The 10,252-nt window shown below is 41.7% G+C and overlaps 1 protein-coding gene across 7 annotated transcripts in view; it reads right to left on the bottom strand.

Annotated features, from left to right (window-relative positions):
• Window positions 1–4,159: 4,159 nt before the first annotated feature.
• The window catches only part of ap3d1 (adaptor related protein complex 3 subunit delta 1), a 46,753-nt gene continuing 40,660 nt past the window's right edge, over window positions 4,160–10,252 (bottom strand). For all 7 annotated transcript variants that reach the window (XM_063200611.1, XM_063200612.1, XM_063200613.1 and 4 more), the window contains 5 exons: window positions 9,091–9,179; window positions 8,853–8,938; window positions 6,756–6,877; window positions 5,743–5,822; window positions 4,160–4,873 (listed from right to left, as the gene is read on the bottom strand). In XM_063200611.1, the coding sequence (XP_063056681.1) occupies window positions 4,778–4,873; window positions 5,743–5,822; window positions 6,756–6,877; window positions 8,853–8,938; window positions 9,091–9,179 (473 nt within the window). In that variant the 3' untranslated portion in view covers window positions 4,160–4,777. The remainder of the gene's footprint in view (window positions 4,874–5,742; window positions 5,823–6,755; window positions 6,878–8,852; window positions 8,939–9,090; window positions 9,180–10,252) is intronic.

Raw genomic sequence — 10,252 nt, 5'->3', positions numbered from 1 at the left:
CCCTTATGACCTAGCCTCGCGAGCCATCCTACGTACTTCCGCCAAAGGATTGGCTCCACTACTGTAGTCTGGCCGTGCTTCTCTGTGGAGTGCCTGGAGCAGTAGAATTTTGATCGCAATGTCCCCCCAGAAAACAGCCAATAATCGAATACGCCCCCACGTGGGCGCGAAAGGGGGAGGACGCTCGTGACAATGACGTACACATCTGCGCCAGAGCCATTGGTCTGCGCTATGTTGTTGTTGAGTAACTGCCAGCGATTGGGTGAGAGGTGTCCAATAATTTCAAACCATAACTGAATGCAAGCTTCCTGCTTCCTACAATTGCTTCAGAGCAAACAAATGCCAGACCATAAATACGAAATGAAATGGTAGTATTATGGGATGGTCAGGACCAGGCTACTTATGACCATGGTTTACAATGACCTTCAACTTACCAGGAACAGTGGTGTTTCATCACTGTTTTTAGCAAGTGCAGTTCCAATGATAATATTTTGGGAAGTACCGTGGAATTATCACGGAGATCACTTTGAAGATGGTTATTATGAATTCTCTACGTCTTTTAACGCATTATACTAAACTCCATAATATTACACTCAGAAAAACTTCCGAACGACTGGAGTCAATTTGGGACAAAATATGTTCATTTCTTCATTAAAAGGTTAAAAGGTAAAAGAGCACAATGCATACCAATTTAATCAAGCAACAAACAAGACATTCATCCATGACTTCTAGTGTGCCTGTAAGTTTCATGCTAGCTTACTCTGACCAAGTATGAAGTATGAGTCGAATTATCAAAGGTGTGGGTATATTGCAATGACTTCCCAAAAGTTAGCCAGCACTGAAATAGAACAGACATTGAAGGGACCTTGACCAGACTTGGTTGATCTTGAAAATTTGTGTAGCATCATATTGACAGGGACGAGCTTAACGCGAGGCCGGATAATTCCCCATTCTGCTAAAATGAGAGTGATCTATCTGAGACCATCATCATGAAGTATTTTGAATGGCTTGTCAAGTCATACTTCCAGTGAAAAACCCTTCCACACCCCTACCAGAGTAGAGAGAGACAGGTTCCATTGGCCCATTGTTTCCGGGTTCTATTATTGCAAGGGGCAGACCTAAGGACTGTTCTATTCAATGCTAGGAGTATTATGACACGCCCCTTCAGGCAGACCAGAACCTGGTCATGTTAGGTGCCCATAGCAACCTATTACATTGGCATATCTCTATATACTTAAAGAATCTCTGCCCCTACCCTGTATCCCTTCCAATTTGCATACCAAGCCAAATGTTCTGCAGAGAATACAAATGTGACAACTGTCAGAATGTTGTTCATAGACTTCGTTCTAAACTCATTTATTTCAAAACTTCGAAGATGGTTCTCAGCTCCTTCTGCTGTAAGCCTCATGGACTTTGGCAGTCAGAGACCACACGCAGCAAGTTGACTTCAAAACCTTAAGAACTGACAGGAGAGCTCTGCAGCCGCAGACAAGATCATTGGTGTGTTTAGCAGGGGTAGGTACAGTAGAGACAATTGATATGGTAGAGATGGTTCAACAAACAATCCCCATTACCACAATTGGTAGGCCTATACAGATAAAATATGTGCCTTATACCAGAGCCAGTTGCTGCTATCAAGTGACACTTTCAGTTGGATGACAATATTTGGGAATATCTGTAAAAGAGCTGGGATCTTAATGATGATTAGGGCAATCTGGTCCTCCACCATCAGGATGCCAGGGTATGGCTGCCTGACATAATTATAATTATGGTGTTAATGGTCACACAGTGTGTCACACACATATAATAACTCCAGTGTGGACGTTTGCTTGCTGGTGTGACCCTTCAAAAGGCAAGAGCTTCTTTTTTGTATTTGAAAAGTCCTGGAAGTCTTTTGCAGCAAGATTGTCTTTATTGAGTCCTATGAGACCAGTTAGCCGCCAGATGGTCTCATAGGACTCAATGTTAACTGTGACCTTGGAGGTAAAATTTGCACTGCCATACCCAGAGAACGGTTGAGTACAGGAGAATGGTAAAAATCCTATTGTTTAACTCAAGGGGAGGTGTAAAATAAGCTTATTTCCGAAAATGGGACAGTATCACTTTAAAGGTTGGTGAAAGTCATTCACAAGTGCTTCATTGCATTCCTTGGGTCAGTATTGTATGGGAAAATGGGTTAGCTTTTGTCTGTTTGTGGTTTGCTTCAAAAGTCAACCCACACTGTGTCATTTGTATTATGTATAATAAGCAACAACTTAATGTCAGTCTTCAGGTCAATATTGTATGGCAAAATGTGTTAATTTGTCTGTGTATAGTTTACTTCAAAAGTTATGACCCATTCTGTATCAATGTTTCAATCTGTCGGGTTCCAGTCAAGCGCATTAAAGGGTCAAAAATGGAGACTGTGGGTGCCACAAAAGAGCCCAATGGACCCCCCCTAGCCTACAGTTGAACAATCATAATAAACTACCTCGTGCTTGATACACAATCTCTTCTTTTCAATTGCCTTTTTTTCTGGTACTAATTCCTCATCTGACTTAACTGTACTGAACATTATAGCTTAGTTTAATTCTTTTGTATAGGGCTACTTAAATGTGCTGTGCCTGTACACTTATGATAGGCTCATAGCCTATCATTAGTGTACAGGCACAGCACATTTAAGCAGTTACTCTGCTATTACTTGCATTCATCGACACATAACCGTGCTTTAACCACTGCCACATTATTTTTCATCTGACCAAAACCTACAAAACCAAAGTAATCCGCGCTAGTCCGCTCATTGAACATATTTTATCAACACTAGTTCCAGCGCGCGGGTATCAAACACGCAGCCAATGGATGTGAGGCTGCCTTATTGTGATTAACGGTCAGCCAATGGGTGTGGACTACATCATGACGGTAGGACTAATGTTCATAGGTAATGTAGGCGACGTTTTAACGTTCATCAGACGGCAGCTACAGATCTGTGTGGGCAGCTGTTAAACGTTCAGTCGGGCACGCTACCGGCCAATTTGGCTAGTGGATGATTTTTTCTACCAGCCAAAATGATTTTTCACCCGCATTTGGCGTGCGTTAATTTAGAGCCCTGGCTATGATCATTTAGGATGTAGGCCTATTATTGGTTGTGGCTGTGCACATAAATGTTGTAATATCTTGTACTTTCACTGTTTGTCATGTGAAAGATGGTGGCGGCCATCTTTAAAATGAGGCCTTTCCTAATGTCAGATTTTTGTTGACATGTTAACTACATTGAATATTACTACCACTAAGAAACCTTTTGTTAGAAAATGTTTGGGGTTAAGTCATACTAAGGCATGCTGTGCATTGGGTTTCCCTCTGATCAGAGTAAAACATATTTTCTCTAAATAATCACTTTGTGTGTGTGTGTGTGTGTGTGTGTGTGTGTGTGTGTGTGTGTGTGTGTGTGTGTGTGTGTGTGTGTGTGTGTGTGTGTGTGCGTGCAGTGTTATGGAGTTGCAAGAATTCATATATAACGTTGCAGTTTTTAGGTATAACATTTCTTTTCTCTGCTAAATATGTCAACAACCCAAGTACAATCTTGTGCTACATTTGGCTACTGGATATTCTGGCGCCTTTGTAATAGGTGTTTAAGAGCACCACTCGGCTCAACACATGACAGCACAGCTGGGTTGTATATGGATAAAAGAATTGGCCTATTTTAGGCTTTTTTAGAAGGTGGCCAGAGTAGGTATTGCAACTATGCTGCTTATTGATACTGTGCTGCTTATTGCTAAATTTGATCTTTGAAATAATAAACTGATGAGACTTAAGCACAGTAAGTTTCGTAGCTGAAAACACCTACTTTTCCAAATTCAAAATGGAAGCCAGACAATATCATAATGAATACTTAGAATTTGATGGCGGTGGTATTAAGTATTATTTGTGAACATGGTGTGACTGATGGTCTTCCAGAGAGAGAAGAGGGCTGCAGACCCTGAAGCTCTTTAGAATCAGCTGGCTGAAAAATATGAGATTTTGTTTTTGTTTTTTAATTGATGTATTTTATTCACACAAACCATCAGTGACGCAGTTAGTTTAGCATTGACAGAATGATACATTATGGGTCAATTCCAGCTTCAGTGTAAAAGTAAACCCCATCTTTCACTACTATTTGAAAAAAAAGACAAAAGTTGTGAAGGACTGTGCATGCTAATGTTTAATGTAAAGACTGAAAGGTACAAACGGATTTGAGTGGGGGGAGGGGGGAGGGAGCAGGTGATACAATCAGACACAAAGTCAATACAAAACAAATGCAAACCACATCCAGTTCATCGTCCCAGAGCCACTGGTGATACAGGGACATTGTACAGTGGACGAATAACATAAGCACAATGCCCTTGGACATAATTGTAGCGTTATTGGTGAAGAAAAGTTGATTTAAGAGCAAAAGATGCAAATATTTTATGACGGATTTTTTTATAGCCTTGCAAATGTTGAAAAGGTCTGCCAGCTACAACTGGTGTAAGGAGTTGACATAAACACAATCACAAATAGATGTGGGGGAGAAACTAAGGAATGTAGAAAACCAATGGGTGTGGGAAAGGGAGAGTTATACTGGGGTGTGTGTGTGTGTGTGTGTGTGTGTGTGTGTGTGTGTGTGTGTGTGTGTGTGTGTGTGTGTGTGTGTGTGTGTGTGTGTGTGTGTGTGTGTGTGTGTTAATGAATGACAAGTTAAACAAGTAGGAATGCTAATAGGTCAGCAACAATCTTCAATGGAATCAGCAGTGGGAGAAGGTCTGCTTGATCTTCAATGGAATCAGCACTGGGAGAAGGTCTGCTTGATCTCCTCCAGTACGTTCTCCAGCAGGCCCACCTCGTCACACTTGGCATCGATGGACACCGTCTCAGCAGCCTGTTGGCCAGAGCAAATGAAGAGTTTCCTTGCAATAACCACGTATTCACCATTTTTTACTTTTTATTGTTGGAAATAACTGTTCAGAAGTTCCATCTTCATATGTTCTCCAAGAATTCACACACAGAACAACATACTTTTAAACCTATATAAAATGCATTTTGCAATGCAATGCAATGGAAAAAAACATAAGGAAATGTATATGTCCCTGGTTGTCTGAAGGAGTGGAGAGAAGACTACTCTCCTATGGGAGCACATCTCGGGGCTAGGCAGCCTTTTTGCCTGTCGGCAGGGATGGTAACAGTATTCGGTGGATGTACTCTGGGAGGAGATGTGCTCCCATAGGAGAGAAGTCGATCGGAACGACTGATGGAGAACCCAATACAAAAATATCAATTTGCAAAAGTGTTTCAAAATGGATATGCGCCATTTTGTAATGTAATGTAAAATATCAGGAAATAGAAGCTGACATTTTGTGTCATATTTTTGGTCTCAAACCAAATGTCTTCAGAGAAGGAAAAACAAGACAATTTCACTTGCTGTTCCAATACTTTTGGAAGGGAATACAGTGCACACTAATAATGAATACACCCCTTTGGAAAAGTAACATTATGGGCTATATTTCAATTGGCACATAGGTAATTTCCAGTTTGGTTCTCACCATTACCAATTGCACAGACAAATTCCCTAAACACAACCCTATAGGTCAGGTGCTTAAAGTAACAACATTGGTTTCTTACAATACATTACATTGGTTTCTTACAATACATTATACTTGGCAGACGCTTTCATCCAAAGGGACTTAAAAGTACAATTTTACAGAACAGTTTGTTTTATGCATGCTTCTTTGAAAGACATCACAAACTTACCGTTTTGACCAAGAGACAGACGTGGTGACCCTGAATTGACCTGCTGTACATGGAAGCACAGGAGTCGATCCTCTCCACAACTTGGAAAGTGAAAGAAAGACACAAAAGTAAAATTACTCATTTCAGCTCATACTTTTTTGTGTGAAAAAAAAACATGTAAGATACATAATAATAATAATAATAATAATAATAATAAAATGGGCAGCAAATGTCATTACTATTATTTGGATAATACAACAAAAAACAACAATGGTATTTACTCAATAACTGCCGTCTCATTTGTCATGCATTTCCAAAATAAAATATGCACGCACAGTAAATTAAAGGTTGGCCATTAATATGTTGCGTTATTGTTAGCGGCCAATACTTTTTTTTTAAAAATCTATTCTCAAGGCCTAGTTCTAGTGGCGTCCAAGTGGCAGCTTTCAGACTATCATCACTATCATCACCACCATCACCCCGACCGTGAATCAAATCCGGGTCGGCCGCGTAGAAGACGAGTGCCCTACCGTTAGGCCACGGTAGGGCCATGAAACAGAATGTAATCTTCAAAAAAAAAAAATCTTCCCCCAGAACATGAGCCTGAAAAGGGGGAGGGGGAGTCGTCTTGTATTCGGGCCAATATGCCATTTTCATTAAGTATGGTAAAGTGTTCTTATCTGAATTATCTAAGATATCATGTATGCCTTTTCACCTAGAACTGCTAAGGTCTGGCCCAAAAGGCAAGCCCACTTTTAGCATTTTGTGTGAGAATACAGTCTAGTTTTAATATTTCGTTTCTAGGCTAAATTTCTCAATTAAAGCAAACCTCTCCAATTTCATTTACTTGCTCAAGCTATATTTCCTTATTTTAAGCAAAGTGGTTAGACAATCATGCTACTTTCAAGAATTCTAAACAAGACTTTTTTTTTTTTTTGCTTGAGATGTTTGAATTTTGCCTCATTTTCAGGTTATTGTGCTTGGGCATTTTCTGTAGTGCATGATCTCCGGTTGTGTGCTAGGCAGCAACTTACCAGAGAAGTGGTGATGGAAGCAGATCCTGGCCAGCAGGTGATGGAAAGGCATGCTCACCCCCTCCAGCTTCAGACTGCTGCTCTTCAGTTCTCCCGACTCCAGGAGTTTTGCATATGCATCACTGAGCAAAAACAAAAACACCAGGGTGAGACTTAGTATTAAATGAGTTAGTTAGTAGTGTTTTCTCTCAACACTATAGAGAGAACATTATAGAAGGACGGTAAAACTCAATTATTTAAAGGATAACTTCTGCCAATTTCGACATGCAGTTGTAATGCTCACACTACCCTGGACTTGTCAGGAATGGCCGCATTGGCATGTTATTGAGTGATGGGCCACTACTGCAGAATGATTATTCATTATTATGCCCATTAAAACAGGTGTTTAGCATTGCCAATTCAGTTTGTTCTACTGATGGCTGGTCGCACCGGTGACCAAATTGGTCGCACTCTGGAGCCCTGAATAAGTAGGCTAGGTTCAAGTGGGACTCAACGGGAAAAGGGGGGCATTGTTATTTTCACCATGGGTACATCTTAAAGGGGTACGCCACTATTTTGGGGCTTAATACAGTTAAAATCGCTGGCTGGGGTTTATAAAGGTGGTAAAGTGTCTTATTTTTCATGTTAAACGTTGTCTTGCTGTAACACCAGTTAAAAGAGGGAGCATGTCGCTAAGCTAGTGAAAGTCAATGGATCCCTGTAGCTACACGGATCCATTGACTTTCACTAGCTTAGCGACATGCTCCCTCTTTTAACTTGTCTTAAAGCAAGACAACGGCTTACATAAAAAATAAGACACTTTACCACCTTTATAAACCCCAGCCAACGATTTTAACTATATTAAGCCCTAAAATAGTGGCATACCCCTTTAACCAAGACAGATTTGCAGGATGTGTCGCCGTGTAAGAAAACCAAGGACAAAACTGTAGCCCTGCAAATGGACTGAGATGAGCTACAGGAGAGAAAAAAAAGACGCGTGAAAAGAACTTATGGTGGTCATTCGAAAATATGAAGTTGTTCAATGTGACTGAACTTCCACTAGACTGGGTCTCCATGCAAGACCCTTGCCTCATCAGCCCCGAGCTACACAGAACCAGCTGGTTTATGACTTTGAAGAGAGTGAGGACCACAACCACAAAAGGTTCCCATTAGAAACACACCATGCTGCCCACAGACTGGGGGCAGTCATGGGTGAGCGGTTAGGGCGTCAGACTTGCATCCCAGAGGTTGCCGGTTCGACTCCCGACCCGCCAGGTTGGTGGGGGGAGTAATCAACCAATGCTCTCCCCCATCCTCCTCCATGACTGAGGTACCCTGAGCATGGTACCGTCCCACCGCACTGCTCCCCATGGGGCGCCACTGAGGGCTGCCCTCTTGCACGGGTGAGGCATAAATGCAATTTCGTTGTGTGCAGTGTTCACTTGTGTGCTGTGGAGTGCTGTGTCACAATGACAATGGGAGTTGGAGTTTCCCAATGGGCTTTCGCTTTCACTTTCACAGATCAATATAATGCTGCCTGCAAGTTTCCTCTACTTCCTTTCAAACAAGCATCATGTCACGGCAACACCGTTTGGCTTTGCTGGGGGAATTTAGCATTCCTCTTACCGGGCAACACCACACTCAGTACTTGCATTGTCCCCATCAAATAAACATTAAACCAAACACCATTCTGAAACACCCTAACAATCAGTTGTGTAATGACTAGAACAGTGAATCCCAACCTTTTTCTTCAGGGACCCATGTTTTTACCATTGTAAGCTTTGGTGACCCAACTGCGCGAGTGCCTGCACGAGAGGGAGTCACGATACCCTCTGTTTTCTGTGAAAACTCATTTTAGTTATTTTATTCCTCAATTCGTCTTCGGTCAAATATAGAAGAAATGTTTGATGGAACACTTACATGTAGTTGCTTCTATGCATATATATGCATAAATGCTTTGTCATTCATTCAACATGGGCTATATATGGTACCCCTTAAAATCAAAACGGCTTCGCGACCCCCTGCGGATCTCTGGCGAGTCATAGGTTGGGTCCCGACCCATAGGTTGGGAAGCACTGGACTAGAAAGTAGCCGGCACATTTGTAAGTCTGCTCTTACCTGTAGCAGGGTGTGGTGATCAGGTATGATGTGCAGGTAAAGTGCAATTTGAAGTCCAGTTTCTCATGAGTAGAGGAGTCATCTGACTGTAAGGTATTGAATGAATGTCAAGTGTAATGGTTAAAATAAGTGACATGAAATACAATGATTGAGAACAGATTGGGAGACATGTGGCTGCAATTATGCAAGTGCAAGTATTTAAGGGAAAAGAAAAACAAATAACGGTATATAATCTCACCTTAACAATGAAGGAAAGTGTTCCTTTCAGCTTCTGAGGCATGACAATGCTTTGCACGGAAAAAACAAAGCGTGCCTCGTTTGAAACCCCTGCATGACACAAGAGAGAGAGATGATTGAAGGTGTTTTCACACATGCTCCCTTTCAGCCATTTAAGTGACATCAGACCGGTGATTCAGCATTTTCAGCATATGTGAACGCTCCAAAAGCGTACCCAGACCCCTTTAAAGTGAACCGTACTGAGACCTTTACTGACGTGGTTTCACTGCGGTTCGCTTAGGAGTCCGGACAAGTTACACTTGTAGCTAGGTGTAATCACTTAAGTAGAGGAGCGGGTGTGATCAAAAAGAGGACTGACACACCATAAAAGTCTAACAGGACCAGAGTTCTTTTGCTGTCGGTTCACTTTTTGGTCCAGTTTAAAAGGTGCATAGTGTAAGATTTTAAGTTGTTTATTTCCAGAATTCATGCTACCCATTCACTAATGTTACCTTTTCTATGAAACCTTACCACCACCATCAAATTCTAACCGGTGGCAGAAAATTTTAACCGGTTAACGTTGATCCGATCGACTACCTTACTGCTTAACATCCCTATTTCAAAGCAAAAAATTGTGGTAATTCAATTTAATCATATTGAAGAAATGCCATGTTCAAGAATATAGCAGTGTTGACATCCTTCTTTTGGAACTCTAGGGTTCGCGGTATGCTTGCTGTAGAGTACGCATGCACGATCCATGCATGAGCGTGTTAACTTGCATAGCTCATGTCCATTTTACGTGCGTTAGATACTGCAACCAAACACGTGCATTGGGTGCGATATCTTCAAACTCGCTGAGGGCGATCGTAAGAATGACTGCACCAGTTCTATGCGAGTGCTTCTGGCGGAAACGACACCGGCTGCAACTTTTCAAGAGCGTCTCATTGAGCTTGTCCGAAGTTACAAACATTCGATTTGCGATCATACTTCCCCGTTGCACTTTGACAAAGGAGCGTGCAAATGTAAAAGTAGTAGCAGTATTGTCTCCTTGCCCGGGGAGTACTTCTTTTTGTTTTGATTAGGCTACAGTCAGTGTTCCCAATTTCCGGATCGCAATGATGTTCTCTCTGCCCCCTGGATGACACTGCCAGTATTTTGCGTGTTGGTCTACTTCTTTTAAAGCA

Source organism: Engraulis encrasicolus, chromosome 6 (genome assembly GCF_034702125.1).
Source record: "Engraulis encrasicolus isolate BLACKSEA-1 chromosome 6, IST_EnEncr_1.0, whole genome shotgun sequence".
Classification (NCBI taxonomy): Eukaryota; Metazoa; Chordata; class Actinopteri; order Clupeiformes; family Engraulidae; genus Engraulis; species Engraulis encrasicolus.
The sequence above is the reverse complement of the archived record's forward strand: the minus strand, read 5'-3'. Positions and strand labels throughout refer to the sequence as shown.